Source organism: Lissotriton helveticus, chromosome 12 (assembly GCF_964261635.1).
Source record: "Lissotriton helveticus chromosome 12, aLisHel1.1, whole genome shotgun sequence".
Taxonomy (NCBI): Eukaryota; Metazoa; Chordata; class Amphibia; order Caudata; family Salamandridae; genus Lissotriton; species Lissotriton helveticus.
Window position 1 is genome coordinate 615,419,205 of NC_136073.1, and position 20,428 is coordinate 615,439,632.

Here is a 20,428-nt window from a genome sequence, read left to right on the forward strand (position 1 = left end):
AAAGGCGGACAGGGCGGCCCCCAGAAGAAAGAGGGGGGAGATAAAAAGAAGGAGTTCTCACGAGGCCCACAAACTAGACAGTTTGGGAGAGGAGTAGGTGCCCCACCTCAGTCCAGTTCCCCAAAGCCCACTTACCTTGACAAGAGTCAGCAGCCAAAAGTTGTCCGGTGCTATGAATGCGGGGATGTTGGACACTACAAGGGAGATGCCCAGTGTCGCAAACGACCACCAGCCCCCACAGGTGGCAAGAGTCCTGGGGTGGCTAGTTTAGCACTTGGGATGGAGCTCCCCCTAGATAGGGAGGGGGAGAAGACAGGCCTGACCCTGGTTTCACTTGGGGATAGAGAGATGGTCCCAGTGACGCCCTTACCATGGAATACTGCTAAGTACCAGCAGAGGGTGAAGGTCAATGGGGAGGAGGTGGACGCTCTGAGGGACACAGGTGCCAGCATGACCACCGTAGTGAGGCGGCTGGTGTCCCCTGAGCAAGTAGTACCTGATGTGTTCCATCCAGCTGTGTTGGCTGACGGCAGTCTGAGCTACTATCCCGTGGCTCAGGTTCCCTTTGATTGGGGAGGAGTTCAAGGCCCGTTGAGAGTTGCGATAAGCCCTGCCTTGCCTGTGGACTGTCTGCTAGGAAACGACCTGGAACATACTGCCTGGAAGGAAGTGGAGTTTAAGGCCCACACTGAGATGCTGGGGTCACCAGAGTGGACTTGTGTGGTCACGCGGTCCATGGCTGCCCGTCAAGAAACTCAACTCGTGTTGGAGCCTGAGACAATGGCCCAACCCAATGCTGGTCCTGCAGGGGAGAATGGAGTGGAGAACACACCCCGTGTGATAGATGGGGAGCCTGTGGAGGTACCCCCGGAGTCCGTGGAGGTTGTTCCCGTGGGGGACTAGCCGACCCTTGCCGAGTGGCATGTGGAAGGAGGGCCTACCCGGGAGGAATTCTGTTGGGCGCAAAAGGAGTGCCCCACGCTTGAAGGCATGCGGCGACAGGCCGAAGCCCAAGTGATTCAACAGGAGACCGGCAGTTTTCACGTGTACTGGGAGAATGGCCTCCTTTACAGTGAGCCTAAGGTTCCGGTGCATGGATCCTCGAGGGCCTTAGTGGTCCCCCAATGCTACCGGGCCTTCTTATTGGAATTGGCGAATGAGATTCCTTTAGCTGGACACCTGGGCCAGGACAAGACCTTTGCGAGGCTAGTCCCACATTTTAATTGGCCCAGGATTAGAGTTGTCTCTGACACCTACTACAAGACCTGCAAGACTTGCCAGGCAAGTGGCAAGATGGGGACCAAAATGAAGGCCCCTTTGGAACCGCTCCCGGTGGTCGGGACCCCTTTTGAGCAGGCCGGTATCGACATCGTTGGGCCGATAGACCTTCCGACCTCTGCGGGACACCGGTTCATCTTGGTGTTAGTGGACCACGCCCCTCGGTACACAGAGGCTATTCCTCTGAGGACCATCACTGCACCTGTGGTGGCGCGGGCCCTGATGGGGATATTTACCAGAGTGGGATTCCCCAAGGTCGTGGTGTCAGACAGGGGCACAAACTTCATGTTGGCCTACATGCAGGCCATGTGGAAGGAGTGCGGAGTGACCTATCGGTTCTCCACTCCTTACCACCCCCAGACTAACGGGCTCGTAGAGCGCTTCAACAAGACCTTGAAGGGTATGATCCGGAGCCTGCCAGAGGAATTGAGGTGAAATGGGACATCCTCCTCCCTCCTTGCCTGCTGTTTTCATACCGCGAGGTACCACAGAAGGGAGTCGGGTTCAGCCCCTTCGAACTGTTCTATGGCCATCCCGTTCGGGGGCCCCTCAGCCTTGTTAAGGAGGGGTGGGAGAAGACTTCGAAGAAGCTTCCCCGTGATGTCGTCAGCTACATGCTGGCATTCCGCAGCCAGATGGCCAAGCTGTGGAAGGAAGCATCAGACAACTTGGAGGCTAGCCAAGCCGTCATGAAGGAGTGGTATGACCGCAACACTCGGACGGTGGAGTTGGACGCTGGACAGAAGGTGTGGGTCATGGAGCCTGGGGAGCTTAGTGCCCTCCAGGACCGGTGGACTGGTCCGTACGAGATTGTTGAGCGTCGAGGCCAGACCACCTACGCCGTAGATTTGAAGACCCCCCGTCAGCCCCATCGGGTGCTCCACGTCAACCGCCTGAAGCATCACCATGAGCGATCAGAGCATGCTCTCCTCATGGTGACGGATGGGAGCGAGGAAGAGGAGAGTGAGCCTCTTCCTGACCTTCTGGCGGCCCAGGAGAATGATGGTTCAGTGGAGGGAGTTGTCCTCTCCCCATCCTTGACCCCAGAGCAACAGAGGGACTGCCGCCAGGTATTGGCGCAGCACGCCTCGTTGTTCTCCCTCATTTACACATCTGTGTACCCATGATGTGGACACAGGGGATAGTCCGCCAGTAAAAACCAAGTCTTACCGGCTGTCCGAGAAAGTGAAGAACAGCATCCAGGGTGAGGTGGCCCAAATGCTGGAGCTGGGGGTGATCGAACCCTCCAGCAGCCCGTGGGCTAGTCCGGTCGTGTTGGTGCCGAAAGCGGCCCCACCGGGCACCACACCAGTACTTCGGTTCTGTGTGGACTATCGGGGATTGAACTTTGTCACCAAGACAGATGCTCACCCGATCCCACGGGCGGATGAGCTGATTGACCGGCTGGGAGCAGCTAAGTACCTCAGCACCATCGACTTGACATCAGGGTACTGGCAGATTGCCATGGCCGATGGAGCGAAGGAGAAGACAGCGTTCTCCACCCCCGAGGGCCACTTCCAATTCAGAGTGATGCCCTTCGGGCTCAAGAATGCTCCGGCCACCTTCCAGCGGTTGGTGAACCAGGTGGCGTCTGGCCTGGAGTCCTTCTCAGCGGCGTACCTGGATGACATAGCTGTCTACAGTAGCACCTGGGAAGACCATCTGCAGCATCTCCAGGAGGTGCTGCAGGCTCTGTAACGCGCTGGCCTCACCATCAAGCCTAGCAAGTGCCAGATTGGACAGGGATCTGTCGTGTACCTGGGACACATGGTGGGCGGGGGTAAGGTGCCACCCCTCCAGGCCAAAATTGAGACCATCATGGCCTGGGAGCCCCCCAAAACCCAAACTGAGGTCCGAGCTTTCCTCGGCATCACGGGATACTACCGCAGGTTCGTCAAGGGATATGGTACCATCGTAGCCCCCTTGACTGAGCTAAAGTCCAAGAAGCAGCCCCGCAAGGTGATCTGGACGGCTGCTTGCCAGGAGGCATTCGAAACACTGAAGCGCGCGATGTGCACAGCTCCGGTGCTGGCCACTCCTGACTTCCAGAAAGAATTCATCGTGCAGACAGATGCCTCAGAGCATCTGTGGCCAAATCAAAAAAAAATAAACAAGTACAGTCTCCTGTGCTTGTTTTCTTTAATTCCCTGGGCGGGTAAGGTCCCATGTTTTTGTTTTTTTTACAGAGTTTTATATAGCGCGAACTTGACCCGAATCGGGTATCAAAGCGCTTTACATAGCACCAGTTGTATTACTTGAGGGCACATTAATTTTTGTATATGCATATAGGTCAGAGGTGTACGTGGCCCACTTCCCAAGGATGAGCCAACCCTGATGTCCCCATTTCCCGGGGACCAGCTTTATAAAATATTGAGAGGGCAGCTCATAGGCCCCTTACCGTTTTCAGCCTCGGACTCCATCTTCTGGGGTACAGATAAAGGTAAGAAGGGTGAGGGGGCACGCAGACCCCCTCCCCGGGCTGATTCAAGCCCTAGGGACCCCGTTCCCAATGGTCTGGCACTGTTACTAATGGGGAGTAACTATACCTTGTGCCCTAAGGCAACTATAACTCACAAGGTCACCATGCACCTCACATTTTACTTCACTCGTGACATCTTCTCTGATATTATTGATAATATCAGTGCAACTTTTGCTGTCAAATTGTTCATGAGATAACAGTTCATGGCGGGGTTGAGTTATAATTACCTTAGGCACAAGTTATAGTTACTTGAGATAACTCTAGCTATAACTGCTGAATTTCTATGGTTTTGAGTGTGGAAAATCTGAACCTAACTGTAACCTCCCTATAACCTTTGGTTTTTAATGAATATATATACCCTAACTACCTTTACCTAAAGCTCTCCCATTTAGTAATAACTATTACCTGTTTTCCAGCCACTCACTCCCATCCCTCCCACGGGTAGTACAAAATTATAGTTGTATGTGTAGGGCAAAGATCTCGTAGTAAAGATAAGAGAGGTGGAGGCAGAGGTCTTCAGACAAAGGTTTTGGGATAAGCATTTTGCAGTATGTTGCAGTTTGTGAATAAGTTCCTGATTGACTCTGTTAATCACAAGTATGAAATGTACTTTTTCTTCCAGTTAACACTCATGCAGGAACTAGCCATTGTACATTCTATGTATACTACCATCACTCAAAGGGAGGTGACAATGAGCAACATGTTGGTGACTGCTGACACTCTGGATAGCATCTTGACGGACTCGGTAAGTAACAGGTTCTCACCGACAGATGGTGATCATTCATTCAGTCTTGGAAAACCTCAGAACCTTCAGGGCAAAGCAGAATTACTTCTGATCCTTCAGTCAGAACTTTGGTATTCCAGATAGTTCCATCATGGTCTGCAGCCGGTATGGAAACTAGCAGTGTTGCGATTGAATGGTTAACAGGGTTATACAGATGGCTCTCTCAAAGTATCTGAAAAATTTTGCACAGGATGATTAACTTGTCGCCACAATGGATGTGAGTAGAGAGCCTGGCAGAAGTAGTGCATGGGAGACGCAATGGGGCACAAAAAAACCAAGATATTACTGACATGAAAAAGTCTAATCAGTTACCCAAAGGAAATAGAAGGGATTTTGTTGGAATTGGGGATATCATGGGAATTACAAGAAATATAGCAGCTCTTATAATGAGAACACTGTCTTAGTTTTACAGTGGGTGGGAATGTAGAAATCAACAGAACTATATATCAGAATATTACATATAGAATATCATTTGACAGAGGCAAGATGGCGGCCCCCAGCTCAGTCCTGTGAGCTGGTAGCTCCTGTCCTCCTACACCCGTGAAGAAGATGTACTGTGGATAGTGAGAGGATGAGAGGGTGAAAGTGGGTCTGAGCACTTACCGAGGTGTGCGAAGCTCAGTCCTGGTAATATTGGCATGTTCAGGTTATCTCAGCAAAATCCGATTTAGATACATTGTAGCCACAAGGAGCCGGGCGTAGACGCCGAGCCGAGAAGCAGCAACTGTTGCAGGCAAAACTACTGGAGAGTCGAGAACAGGATATCGCAGAACACCGATAATGCCGCCTAAAGGAGCTAGAGGGAAAGCCCAGGCCCTGGCTGATGGTGCTACTGCTGCTGCTACAGTGGCAGCTGTTGGAACTGTCTCCGGAACGGTAGGAAAAACCGCGGAGCCGCTGAGCCGTAAGAAAGCCTCTAATCTCAATGGTAAAACAAATAAAGACGAGAGCTGTGCCCGTGGTAACTCTACGGGCATGGTCAGTCCCGCAAAATGCACTATCCCGCAAATTTTCTCACAAGGCAAAGGTGGGAAGAGTGGGAAAACGGGGATCCAGGGTGTTCCGAATCCCCAAACAGACAAGCTCCTAGGAACATTGAGTGTTGAAGCTGTTGTTGGTTCCCCCGGTCATCATGAAGGAGAGTTCAGGTGCTCAGCAGATTTCTCTGTATGACGCTGTTGCCTTGGACAATTTAATATCTGGCAGCAATATGGATCTGGCTAATGGCGCTGGTAAAAAGGATGGGCGCAATCCTGCAGGAGTGAACAACAGTGGGCTGAACCCCTGGAACTGGGTTGCCAAGATACTGAACCAGTTGTACCACAGAAGCTTTGTAATGATAATAACATTGTGGTTAGAAGTGAAAATGGCTCGGTTGGCTTGGCTGGGGCTCTTAATAGGACAGAGTCACTCAGTCTAGATTCACTAACGAAGGAGGCGGAGTTGGTGGATCTTGTGGATAAGTTCTTGTCATTATCAGATCATTCGGATATATCCAATGAGGAGATGATGAGAAATGGGAAAACGCATATGGCTCAACATTGGGATGAACTGAGTGAGCATAGTACTACACCCCCTGAGGATACGGAAAGGGATTCATCGGAGGGGAGCCCCCAGACAATGCGGAATAAAAGGGCTTTGACAGAGGAATCTTGCTACTTTGCCAATTCCTCTTTACCGGTGCAAAAGTCAATGGTTAGAACCCTGGATAAATCTGACCCCTCTGTGGTGCGAAGAACACTAGAGCCATCAGAAGAGGTATCCTTGAGTCTTATATATCGAACAGTGATTACTCACAGGGAGGAAACGCGATTAGAAAGCCAAAGGACACAGAATGTCTGTCGTAAATTACAAAATTCAGTACGGCGTATCGCCAAGACTTGCTCAGAGTTTACTGCAAGAATTACCGAGGCAGAAGCCTGTATTTCGTATTTGGAGGATAAACTAGCTGCACAAAAGACGATGAATGAGACTTTACGTGCAGTGAAGGATGATATGCTATGGAAACTTATTGATTTGGAGAACAGAGCTCGGCGGAACAATCTGCGAGTCTTTCAAATTCCTGAGGGGGTTGAAGGACAGGATCCTTGTAAATTTATTATTGAATTGTTTACTGAGGCGTTTCCAGAATGAACTCAATGGGACTGGTAGACAGAGGATTCAGAGGGCTCACCGTTTTCCCTTTTCTGTCCGGGCCCGGCCAGGTCAGTCGGCAGAAGTGGCTAAACCAAGGGCCATACTGATTTAATTTAACAACTTTTTTGGCATGAGAAGCAGTTTCCGATCTGGCCTGTCCCGATAGGAAAAGAGTTGGCAAGGGGGTTGAATTTTTTGTTAGGCCAGATTAAGGCCATCAGACGGTAGAGAAACGCTGACAATTACCTCAGTTTATTCTACCATTTCAAACTAAGGGGACCCAAGCTTTCTTACTACAGCCAGCCAAACTTAAAATCATCCATAAAGGGAATACTAGGTTTTTCACCTCTGAAATTTTGGCGAAAGAGTTTCTGCAAACCCTCAAAGAAGGATAAGGAGGGATTAGGCTTATAGAATTATTATCAGATTTGCAGCTTCCTTTTGTGCTCTTATGCCTAATTATTTGCATAACTCTTGTTTATGAAGTTGTATACCCCCCAGCTGTTGATCTGTAGGTTAATGTTTTTTTTGTTAGGTTCAATTGTTGGGGGACTTCACGGGTGTGGGAGGGACTTTTAGGTGTAGGGAGCATGTCACCGCTAGGACTAACAGTTCTAAAGCCTCAAGGTAGTGGGGCTGTGGGGTGTGCTGTAGGGGTGGTGTTGGGGGGAGGGTGGTAGAGAGGGTAAAGAGGAGGGCAAAAGTAAAAGAAAAAGGAAGATTCAAAGCAGCAAAGAAAAGTACAGAGGGTTAAAAAGATTTGCGTATAGGCCTGTAGGTATGGCAACCTTGAATTTATGGCAAATTTAGGCCTTCGAATATGGACACTGAATGTGTGAGGGTTAAATAATTATAATAAAAGGCAGAGGGTCTCCAGAGAGCTTCGGGTGATTCAGCCCGATGTGGTGTATCCACATCTGGATGATTTTGGGCCATTGTGGAATGTAGGACAGGGGGGGGTATATTTACCCTCTGTACAATATACGGCTCTAACCTTGATGAAGCCCCAATATTGGAATATTTGAATGGGGAGCTTGCTACATGGCCCATTCTGTTATTCTTGTGTGGGGATCTTAATATAAATTTGACCTCTGACGCTTTTCAAAATTGGAGGAGAAACTATAAAGGTAGGAAACCCCGGATCATCAAGGCTCTATTTCAATTACTAACTGATCATGGGCTATTGGATGTGTGGAACAGATTGCATAGGCAAGACCCAGGATATACATTTTATTCACAGCCCCACAACAGGCTTGTACATCTTGATTATTGTTTTGTACCTACATCAGTGTTTACTGGGCTGAAAATCTGTGTATACCCAAGGGTGACCTTGGACCATGCACTTGTGGTAGTTGAAATCCCGGCACTTGCTCGGTGTGTAGCCCCGAGAACGTTTACATTTGACAGGAAGCATTTGATGGATAAAAAATGTATTGACCACATGACGGTGTGGATAAAGGAATTTTTGCAAATTAATAGACACTCCGCGTCCTGAGGGACTGTATGGGATACATCCAAAGCTGGATTTAGAGGGGAAACACAGAGCCTTGGGTATTTAAAATGTAAATTAGTGAAACAGGCATTGCAGGTTTTTTATGATGAGCTTAAGATTGTCGAAGAGGAATTAGTTAACGGGTTAGCTGCAGGATATAACACCACACCACTTCAGAATAATCTAGCGAGATGTAAGGCCACAATTAATCTAGAATGGAGCAAGGAGAGCACCATAAAATATCAAACATATAGAAAAGAGTGTCACGAGTATGGCGAGGCCACGGGCCGATGTTTAGCCTAGAAATTGCAAATATAAGAGGACGAATAAAGAATGGATGGGGTTATTGTGTCTGATCCCTAGGAAATTCTTATAGTGTTTCATGATTTTTATACAGAATTATATACAGAGAACGATACTGGGGGCCTTTCTCTGACAGATATGGGACTTCCAGCCACTTTATGGGGCCAATTGGCTCAAACGGATGTTGAACCTATTAGGATGGGGGAATTAGAGCAGGCCATACATTCTCTTGCAGTAGGGAAAGCTGCGGGACCAGACAGACTCCCCTTGGAAGTATTTAAGATCTTTTTTCAGGAGATAAAAAATGATATGCTTAAAGTTTATCAAACTTCACAAAAAGGGGAGATTCCACGAACCTGGTCCGAGGCCAATATTTGTGTGTTGAAGAAAAAGTGGAAACCATCTGAATTACCGGGGTCTTATCATCCAATCTCTCTTCTTAATGCCGACGGTAAAATCTATGCAAAAATCTTGGCCACCAGGTTGGCAAAAATTATACCATCAATAGTATTGTTAAAACAACACAGCTTTATACCTGGGAGAGGGACCGTAGACCATGTGCGTAGAGTAATTACTCTCCAAGATATCGTACAGGTAGAATCTCGAGAACTTGGCCTGATTTTACTCACTGCCGAAAAGGCACTTGACCGGGTTTTGTGGCATTTCCTCTCATGGGGACTGCAACACATGGGTTTCGGGCAGGGCTATATATGTGCTTTAAACGCCCTTTATCATCTCCCCTCAGTGAAAATTTGCTCAATGGGATATTACTCAGAGACCATCGCGATTTCTAGAGGCACACGACAAGGCTGTCCTTGTTCACCACTTTTATCTGCGCTGTATATTAACCCTTTTATTCTTAGGCTAGAACAAAGTAGAAAGATTTTGCCCTACAAAGTACAACAAGAACAGTATTCTGTAATGGTTTATGCCAATGATATAGCGATTGTTACTTGTAATCCCTGTCTCGCTATACCTGAAATAGAATCCCTGGCGCAGACTTTTGGGGCACTTTCTGGGTATAAACTTAATACTGCTAAAACACAAATTTTATGTACAAGTCAAGCAATGGATGGGGATGCTAGGTGTGTTAAGGAAGCTATCTATCTGGGTATTAAGATCCGTACCTCTGTTAAAGAGATCATTGAGGTTAATTGGGGCGATATTATTTGGGGAGTAAAATGCTCACTTGAAAGGTAGGAGAATCTCCATCTGTCATTAGTGGCAGAGCTAACGTTCTGAAAATAAATGTCTTACCGCAAGTTATGTATTTTTTTAGGGCTGTGCCCCTGGAGGTATCCTATAAGCAAAGTCAATATTTACATATTTACAATCTCTCTGTACTAAGTTTATGTGGGCCCCTTGGAAACCTCGTAGGGCTGCTTGATATATGACTCCTTCTTGAGAAAGAGGAGGATGGTCTATCCCTGACTTTGCTTTGTATTACTATTCCTGTATTTTGGTTAATGCACGTATTTTACGTACTGGAGAAAAGATTAGTAATCTGGCCAAAGCCCCCTCAATCTATCAGATGATTCTAGGGTCAAAGGTCAAGCATTGCCTATTCAAAAGAGTGGACAGCAGTTATTTTAAAAGAACGCACTTCAAGGTATTAAATGCTGTGTTTAAAGTCTGGAAGACTGTACGGAAAAGCTTCGAGATTCCAGTACTTTCCATGTATACCCCCACTAATGCCACAGGAGTGCTGCCCCCGATCTTCTGGGACCAGGTAGCCTTAGGCTTGAGAAGGAAGGGGATTACCTGTCTTGGCGACTTATATCATAATGATGGGAGTTTACACTTATTTGCGGAGTTGGCGGATAAATTCCATCTAGCCACAACTCAATTTTTTTAATACTTACAAGTAAGGGACTTTCTGGGAAAACACCCTATTTGCATTATGAAGTTTAAAATCGAGCTAATTTATAAAACACTGTTAGAGGGCAGAACGGATGATCTAGAAAAATATAATATGAGATGGAGAACATGGTTGGGGAACCCTGAAATCTCATTGGAAAAATCCATTGATTTGACAGGGAGGATCTTTCCTGCAGCCAGCCTTAAAAGTCATCATTATAAAATGTTATTAAATTTGTATCATACCCCTCTTAAAATGATGAAGTGGGGGGGGGTCAGCATGGTGGGAAGTGTTGCCTCTGTGGAAAGGATAGTGCAGACATTGTGCACGTGTTTTTTGCATGTGCGGTATTGGACACTCTGAAAGAATCTATAGAGAGGTTTTTGCCAGAAATAACCGGGGACTGTGTTAAAATTTCTCAGTCTATGATGTTGCTTGGTATTGGGGAAGATTTCCGCCAGGGGCAGCTACTATATGAACACCGTTATCCTATTTTTATGGCCACGGTGGTTGCTCAGTCGGCAATTGCCTCACTTTAGCTACAGCAAGAGGCTCCGCCCTTTGAGATGTGGCGGGCCAAGTTTCTCAATGAGTACCACATGGAATACAGTTTATATCCTGTTAAAGGATATAGAAAAAGGAGATTAGGGTTAATGATTTGGGGGGTGGTGAGGGAGGGGGAACATGCTTTACGACACGGATGTTACCCCGCAGTACCGTTACAACGCGTATTTCAGAACGCAAGTCGTAACCACGACTTGCGCTGGAGGGCGCTAAAGGACAAGGAATAGTAGATTTACTAGTCCAACACCTTCCCTACTGTACATAGGCTGGTGTTGGAATAGTAAATTAAACTATTCCTAAGTCCGCACCCCTACAGCGCAAGTCGTGGTAACGACTTGCGTTGTAAAAGACGCGTTGTAACGGTACGCGTGGTAATACCACACGTCGTAACACGTACATCCGTGAGGGAGTATATGACGGGGTAATTACGTCTATTTTCTATCATATAGTTTGTACCTCATGTTAACTTGATGTCGAGGGCATTGGTTAGGATTGGGGCTTAAAATGGGCAATGGTGGAAGTCTTGATGTATGTGTTCAGTTATGTATTATTTACTTTGCTGCTATGGAATTCTAATAAAATTTAAAAATAGTCGATCATTTGACATAAAAATCATGACCTAAATGTGGCAATAATGTTTATGAACAATGTTTAGTACAGAGTATTATGTCAATCAATATTCTGACCATGCTATTCAGGTACAACACCTTCAATAGAATTTGACAAAGGATGACAGATTTAATAAATTAAGGGCTGTCAGCTGCAACTGTGTCATAACATTATGTCAGATGGACCTATATGATAGATTAGGTGTTAGTTCAGCTGTGTCTGCAGCAAGAAGTTATATTTGATTTCACAGAGTTTGAAATTCAGCCATAGTATTTCTATTTCAATTAAACTGCAAACACTTAACGTAACACTGTATCCATACACATTATTTTTACAAGGGTCTTATTAACTAAGTAAGTTTAAGTAAGTCTGTTTTATTTGTAAAGTGCATAGTTAATTAAAACCATTGTACAGATAAAAAAGTAATTAACTATAAAATATGGCATGTTAAAACAGTTTTGTTATGTACACACCGGTTTCTCATGTATTTCCATTAAGAATTCTTTAGGAAGGAGTAAAATGCAATGTGCTGATCTTTTTAACTACCATCTCTGATACTATTGTGGGTGCAATATTCAATTATTCCCTTTTAAAAGGTTTAGGAAGGAGTTTCTCTGCTGTTAGCTCTCAAAAGACAACAGTTAATTTTTTGTTATCTAGTGTTTGAATGTTATGTTTTTTTATCATTCCAGGTCCTTTAGTTTGGTGTAGTAGTACTTTAGAGTTGATAGTGATGAATTATTATATTGATATTAGGGTGTGTCCTGAGGAAGAAAGAAATAGTGTGCCTTAAATGGTCTGCCTGTAGAAAATGAGTGTACTGAACATCATTATGCAATGCACATTAGGGTAAGCATGACACTCCCATACTTTTGTAGGGAAATCTGACACCACCAGCTAAACTATAACCTGCATCTACACTGCACTTCCATACCACACCTTCACTACCTACATCGTACATGAAACCTACATCCCAATGTTTGCTGTTCCACACTCCTGCATCACAAAAGACATCAGTTTCAACTGGCTAGCATATACTTCTTTCCCTATCACATGCAGCCTAAAGGTCAATTACACTCTTTAAATCAGGAGTCTCAAACCTTCCCTGAGCTACTGTCTAATATAGGAATTTTATAAATGCACACAGAGACCAAATAACTTAAACACTGCCCCTAGAGTACCCTTAAGTTCTTCATTCCAGATACAGGGAGCATAAAGTATTAATAGAACAGGAGCTGTAACGCAAAGGTTTACAATTGGGGTCCCTGAGGATCAGTGTTGTCCCTTTGCTCTTGAAACACCTAAATAGAGAGAAAGAGAGATGAGTATAAGAGAGGAAGATAAATAAAACAAAAAGAAAGAATGACAAAATAAAGAAAGAAATCAGGAAAGAAAAAAAGAAAGGAAGAAAGAAAGAAAGAAAGAAAGAAAGAAAGAAAGAAAGAAAGAAAGAAAGAAAGAAAGAAAGAAAGAAAGAGAGAAAGAAAGAAAGAAAGAAAGAGAAATATAGGAAAACAAATAACAAAATAAAGGAAAAAACAACGAGGACAAAATACCCAGAGAAAAGAGTCAAATGCAGGAAATGAAGGAAGAAAGCAATTAAGAAGACATGAAAGACGAAGAAACAAACTAGGAAAGGAATGAATGAAAATACAGGAAGAAAGAAGGCATGGTAAAAAAGAAGTACGCGAAAGAATGAAGAGCACAACAGAGAAAGAATAAAGGAAGAAGGTGAGAGAAAGAAAAAGACAGCGAGAAAACAATGGAAGGAAAGAAAGAAAAAAAATAAGAGAAAAAAGTAGAAGAAAAAAGAAGGGAGAAGATCAGGTCAGAGGTGGAATTAAGAAAAGATCCTTGTGGATGAAGAAAGGAGCAAAAGAAAGAAACAGAACAATAAGTAATAACACCAAAAGGAGAAATACAGAAAAAGAATAACAGAGGAGGGAAGATGAGTGCAGAGAAAACAGATAAGACTGAAAAAAAGAAGGGAGAGAAGGAAACAACCAGAGAAAGAAAAACATTGAGAAAGATGGAGATAGGACAAAAGAAAAGAAGGAGAGGGAGGAAAATTAAGTAAGAGTAGAAGAAAGAATAATAAACGAAGAAAAGAGAAAAACAGAAATTGGAGAAAAAAGAAAAAATGAAAGAAGAAAGGAAAGAATTACTGAGAGACACAAGATTGGAGAAGAAAGAAATAGTAAGAAAGATACAAAGAACTGGAAAATGGAGGAAAAATTGAAAAAAAGGTAAAATGAGAAAAAAAAGAAAGAAAAATATCAATTAGAATATTAAGCCAAAAAGAAAAAAAGAAAGAGAACTGAAAAAGAATGCACAACAAAGGAGGGAAGGAAAGAGATAGTGTAAACAAATAGGGGGGAAGCGGGAAAGAGGGAAAAATAACGAAAGAGGACAGCAAGAAAGAGAGAGTAAAATACATTGAGAAATGAAAGAGAGACATAAAAGCAAGGAAAACAGAAAGACATGTAAAAAGAGGCTAGAAAGAAGTAGAAAAAGAAGAAATTATTTTCAGAAAAGGGTAGTCTGCATCCTCAAGCACTGTCAACGTTTGAGTAAATCCTAGGAACGGGAGCTGTGTTTTAAATAGCTGTGTTATCAGGTGGGCACCTGTATATTCTCAAGCTTGTTGACAGGCAATTATCATATGTGAGCTACTCAATGGCAGAGTGCGAGCTACTAGTAACATGTGATTGATTAGTTAGACACCATTGCTTTTAATCCACCAATAGAAAACACGCCACTTCCTACTCTTTAAGTCTCTCTTACTTCTGTACCTACATTCCTCCTCCTTCCATGCCCTACATTAACAGCTGCACCAGACATCCTATAAGTTTTTTTTTTTTTTTTAAACATATTTTATTAGGTTTTCATGCAATGCACAAACAATTCACCGTTACATGCAACTTAATTACCTTAGTCTCGCAACACTTGACCAATAATTGTGTCCCCATCCAGATTTTGCCTCGCCCCGCCAAGTCTGTGTTAGTCCATCCATTTTTTCCACATATAGAGTGAGGCCTTTCTAATAGCAAGAGTTATATCCCAGTGAACCCGAGACACAGTTCTACAGGGCTAAATTGTGTTGCTCTTAGCCTGGAGTGGAGAAGTGTGGCTCAATCGTTAGAGAGGCAGACCCTGATGCAGAGGTCTAGCCCGGACCAGGGTTCAATTCCCCCGTCTCGGCGGGTCTTGGGCTCAAAAATTCCACGGACCTGATAATTCTCGCCTCGATGCCTATTCCAATCATGGAGTCCCACTCTGCAACTCTGGGCAATAGCTTGCTTAATCTCCACAACGGCCCCCACAACGCTAAGGATGCCTGGCCTCCACCTTGGGGGTGCCCAGGAGTGGACACCTCACAGGGAAAAGCCAGGATGGGTTCCACAGCGGTATTCGTACAAGCGCCTTGAGACCCTTGCGGGTGAGTAGTGCGCTATACAAGTATCAATTTACATTTTTACATTTTATTCAGGCACTTTCAGCCTCCATGTTTCAGCATGTATAAAAACGAACAAAATCCCCCCTTCAACTCAAACTCCCCGCCCTCTACCCCCCCGAACCCTACCACCTACCTCCCCTCAGACATGTCGCTTTCCCTAGCCGCGCATGTAATGCTCATAATGTGTTCTGCATACTCCACCCTAGTCCTATGTCAGTAGCCCACATCTCCGCCGGAGGGACACTCCCACTTCCACGCTCGGTCCTCCCATTCTCTCAACTCACTACCTGTTGTTGCAGTCTCATATAATAAAGAGGGCACCAATAGCCGGCGAGGTCAGTCATCATCCTCAGTTGGATTCTTTTGCAAATCCACCAACGCCACACAGGCTCTCGCCGACTCCCAGAATTTGTTGTTGTCAGTCCTCCGAGCTAATTGGAGGCGGAGCGTCCCCTCGCAATCCTCCCACTTAGTAAAGTCACTTAGCCAGCGCGCAACGCTAGGGGCCGTGGACGCCTTCCAATGGCTAGTGATTTCACGCTTGGCTAGAACTAACCCCAGGTCTAGGAACTTACTGGTGGTTTTGTTGCGGGAAGTGTGGGGAAACCAGTGCAACAGGCACACCCCTAGAGTATTCTGCAGGTCCCTCTCCGTCACCTCCGTCAGTTTGGCCAGTACCTCTCCCCAGAATCCACGAAGCAGCGGACAATCCCAGAACATGTGTATGCATACCGCACCCTCCAGTCTGCATCGTGGGCAGGTAGCGTGGGAGCCAAAAAACTCATTAATTTTGTGAGGTGTAAGATATGCCCGATGAAACACATAAAATTGAATACGTTGGAATCTCGCGTTTCGGGAACATTTCCAGGCTCGTTCCATTAACAATTCACAAGGTTTCTCCTCTATAGGCGTTCCCAGGTCAGTTTCCCACTTAATACGCAGTCCCTCCAGAGGTGTCTTCAAGCCCTGCGTCAACCTCCGATACAAGCACGTCACCGCCTTGATCCTACCTACAGAGGTGACCACATACTGGCAGGGAAGTAAGACCCGTGGTTTCTCTAACCCTTTTTTCCAGTGCTTGCGCAGAGCAGCGGTTAATCCCCAGTGCAAGAGAAAGTCCTGAGCAGAAAGTTCGTGCCTCTGCATGAGGTCTTGAAATGGTAAAAGTGCACCATCTTTATACAGATCTCCAATGGAGGAGATCCCCGATTCCTCCCAGTCATGTAGCCGCTGTCAATCTCCTCCATGGGTGAGCTCCTCACAGAACCACACCGGGATCTCAGGGGTATATGCCGGGCTCCCTTTATTGCGTCATATAGCCCTATACCAACATTGCCTCAGGACCCATAGATCCCTGGATACCTCGCGTTCCCGCATCGGGAACGGTAGCAAAATCCGACTCGAGTGACGAAGCTCTAGGTCCCTTCTTCTCTGGTTTGTCTCCATTCCCAGCTTCCCTGCCAGCCGTTGTGTGAGCCATTGGAACTGGGCTGCATTGTAGTAACCCTCAAATCCGGCACTGCAAAGCCTCCCTCCCAACGCGGGAGCATCATGGTCGGCAGAGACACTCTTCTTCGTCCCGTTCCCCACAGGAAGCTCGAAACCATGGAGTTGAATTGGGCAAAGCACTTTCCAGGTATCCAAATCGGCAGGGTAACAAAGTAATAGAGTAAACGGGGGAGGGTTATAATTTTTAATAATGCCACACGCCCCGCAACCGACAAAGGCATGGAGGCCCAGAAGTCAAGGTTACTCCTGGTTGAGCGCAGAGCCCTCCCTATGTTACCCTCAAATAAATCAACTGCCTTGTTGTAAATTCTAACCCCCAGACCAGACATCCTATAATTTATACCTACATACTGACCAACATCTCCTGCACCACCACTGTCACTCTCAATACCCGCCAAATCATAAGTCTCACAAACTTTACTCTATACAGCTTATCTCAAACATAAACACAACATCCCACACCGATACCCATAAAAAATGCAACAATAAAACTGTTCTTCTTTATCTCTGATTCTATTGCAAAATAATGGTATACTTGGTTGTGATTTTTGTAACTATTAAATAAATTTTTTGCATATTGTGTTCAGAGGTTTTGAATTACGAATACATCTAACACACCTTAAACAATAGAAAAACATTAATCCGGTCAAATGGAAAAAGTCATAACATCTCAAATGTTATCCACTCTATTTTTTCTGCACATTGACAGTAAAAGAAAGAGAGGTTTATTTTACAACTAACGACAACAGAAAGCTGTAAATACATAGATCAATTAAAAAGTAAATGAGCATTCTTCAAAGTAAATATTTCTTTGTAACAATATGATGCTCAATATATATCTAGGAGAGAAACCGGTGGATTTCAATGCAGGTCTATGATTGTTTCACCTCTTTATATATTTTGCAGAGCCTTTAATAAGACTATAACAAACATTAGGCCCCTGATTTAGAGGTTGGCGTACAGGTTATACCGTTGCAAATATGACGGAGTACCCTGCCCTCCAAGCTTTTGTCCACCTGCCTTATTTACAGGTGGGCAGACTACAACTTTCCAATCAGTGGATTTCTTGATGGCTCAGTCGACCAAAGCCTAGAATCATTTTCTTTTGCCAATCACTGCAAAAAAACTTGTCTGTGAGGGACAGGAAAAAACAATAATGATCTCCACACCTTGGGAGAAAACTCCCAGAGTGTGGAAGTCATGAATCTTTTGTTTTTCAGAAACTGCCGCTTCATGGGTTTCTGAAAAAAAAAAGTTAAATAGTTGGTGAACTGCTGTCAAATCGAGGATGGCCATCCACCAAACCTTTTGTACCTTGATGGAAACAGCTGTGACAGTGGTTCCTTTCAAAGTACAGAGATGATCGCTGGGCAAGAGGTCAGCTTGAAACATAACAACTCAAATACCATTGGGGTGGCGGACGCAATGTCCTCTGACACCCTGGAGGACACTGCTTTGCCTGTAAAATACAAAATCAGGCCCCAAATTCCATATTTTCACTCCTAAAGAACTTCTGAAATATCTTAGCAAAGGTAGCAATATTGTAACACCGAGAATCAGATTCTTCTTTACATTCCACAGGTAGGCAAGGGCTGAGAACACAAAATAGAGTCAATCCGTATATAACAAACTAATAGATTCAAAGGTAAAGCTCTCTCATAGATCTTGATTTGTATTTTGTAGAATGAATTGCCTATTTTAGTACCAGATTTGCACACAGAAATGTGTGTGCAAGTCTGTACTGGTTTGTGTGTGTAGTTGTTTATGTGTGTGAGAAACTGAGAGAAGAGAGAGTAAGAAAGGGGATGAGAGTTCGGGGCTGCACTAATTTAAAATCATGGACTACATTGGCAAAAACCACAGGAGGTAGGTGGTGTTTCTTTTGCAGCAGATTCTGCCAAGGCATGTGCTGGGCCTTTTGTAACAAGCATTGTACTTGCACCCATTTCACCCCCCACACTGTGTCAAGACGCATTACAGCATTTGCTAGGAGGCTAGGGCCCATACAAATGAGGGAACACTTTTGTCCAGGTCTTTCTGTCAAATTACTAAGCACTGGCAAAGGCAAACTGGATCGCAGAAGATGTCTAACTCTAAGGGAAGCGGTGGAAAGGTAGCACGCCTACCGAGGCACACTTTGGGAGGTGCTACGGAGAGTCTCAGAAACCCAGTCATCCCCATGAAAATGAAGTTAAGTAATATACCCACCTCCAAATGTGTTTAGATATGCTGGCAGTACAAAACAGAACAGCAGCTTGGAAGTGCCACACATCTTTCACTGTTGCACCCTCTCTGGCCTCTGAGACTTCAGGACTTCACTAGCAAGGTCATGTTTTTATCAAGATATACAAGGAGATGAAACAACTGTAGACCTATTTCTTAACACACCACATTGTTACTAGCATGTAGTTAATGTATTATACCATTACAGTACTGTTGATTTATTGACATTGTGCTTTATCATGTATTTCCATGTATTTTTATCTAAGACAGTCCATCCTAATAAGAGTGTTTAAAATACATTTGTGTTAGACTTAAAATAGGTAAAATATTTGTAAATATAATCATTCAGTGTTTTTAAAGCCAGTTTACCTTTTGTTCCGCTCAAAAAGATATTGCAGTCTCTAAGGCCAGTATTGTGTCTAAAAGAGGTTAAATATTTCACAAACTCATACCCCTAGTACAGATATTTTATAAGTATAAAACACTAAGGTAATCCAGGTCTAGAGAATAGCCAAATAGAATTAATTATTTCTGATGATATATGCCCCATGCCAATACAGAAAGCGACTGGGTTGAATAGCTCGCACCTCTCAGCCTGTACCAAGCAATACACTTGGTGCACATCCTAAATGGTATCAGTCACTTTTGGATACCTCTGCAGTGCAGAAAGACATTCATTTATAAAAAAAAAGAAAAGCCTTTTTGATGTGAAATTAAGAAAAGACAAGAATTTCTGATATTTTGATGGACTTATTTATTCATTCATTGGGGGTACCAATATATTTATAATTTTATTATGACCCATTTTTATCCTGTAAACTTTCTTGCTGCTAGGGGTCAAGAAATCTCAGACTACAGCCTTATTTTCAATCTGTTTTGGTAACTGCTGGTTCTACTTGGTCTATTTCAAGGAGTGATTACATTGTTGTTATTTGCTCCGCTTCTATCTGATTGATAATTGAGTCTTAGGGCCTGATTAGGAGTTTGGAGGACAGGTTTACTCCATAACAAACGTGAGGGATATCCCGACCTCCGTATTACAATTCCATTATATCCTATAGTTGGAACATGTAATATGGCGGACGGGATATCCATCATGTTTGTGACGGCGTATCCCATCCACCAAACTCATAATCAAGCCGTTATTGATTTGTTCAAGCATCTCCTGTATTCACAATGTTCACTCTATACCTGATCCATGGTACTTAATACTTGTTTTGGATTTGTTTTTCTCCTCTTGTTCTTCACAAATGTTTCAAATTACCAATATTTCCTATTTCTGCATATTTAGGAGAATTCGCCTGAAGTTGAAAGGATGGCTTTAATGTGTCAAATTTCTCTTACCAAGTGGATACCACAGTCAATATCTTCTAAGATTGTAAATCTGTTTACGGTGCCTTCTATTCCAGAGGAGATTGTTTTTTGGGCCATTCATCAAATGACAATTCAATACGGTAATTTGAAAAAATGCTATGTTGTTATCAAACACTGTGCTCTGTGGCAGTCTACCGGATTCTACATTCATTTTAGGTCTGTCTGCAAATAGTTTTATCTGTCTATGGCTCATGTCATCACAACACTCAAATACACAGAGTGGGCTCTGAAGCATGTGGCAACATGTTCTTTCAGTTCCCTTACTCCATTGTTCTTTCAGTTCCCTTACTCCATTGCTTGTTTAAAGTATTTCTACATTTTGTACAAAACCCATAACAGTATGGTGAATTTATGCATTTTAC

The 20,428-nt window shown here is 44.3% G+C and overlaps 1 protein-coding gene across 1 annotated transcript in view; it reads left to right on the forward strand.

The window, feature by feature from the left end:
- The window catches only part of LOC144798074 (uncharacterized), a 51,102-nt gene that overhangs the window by 27,963 nt on the left and 2,711 nt on the right, over positions 1 to 20,428 (forward strand). The window contains exons 3-4 of the mRNA XM_078668848.1: positions 4,380 to 4,502; positions 19,984 to 20,146. Of these exons, the coding sequence (XP_078524974.1) occupies positions 4,380 to 4,502; positions 19,984 to 20,146 (286 nt within the window). The remainder of the gene's footprint in view (positions 1 to 4,379; positions 4,503 to 19,983; positions 20,147 to 20,428) is intronic.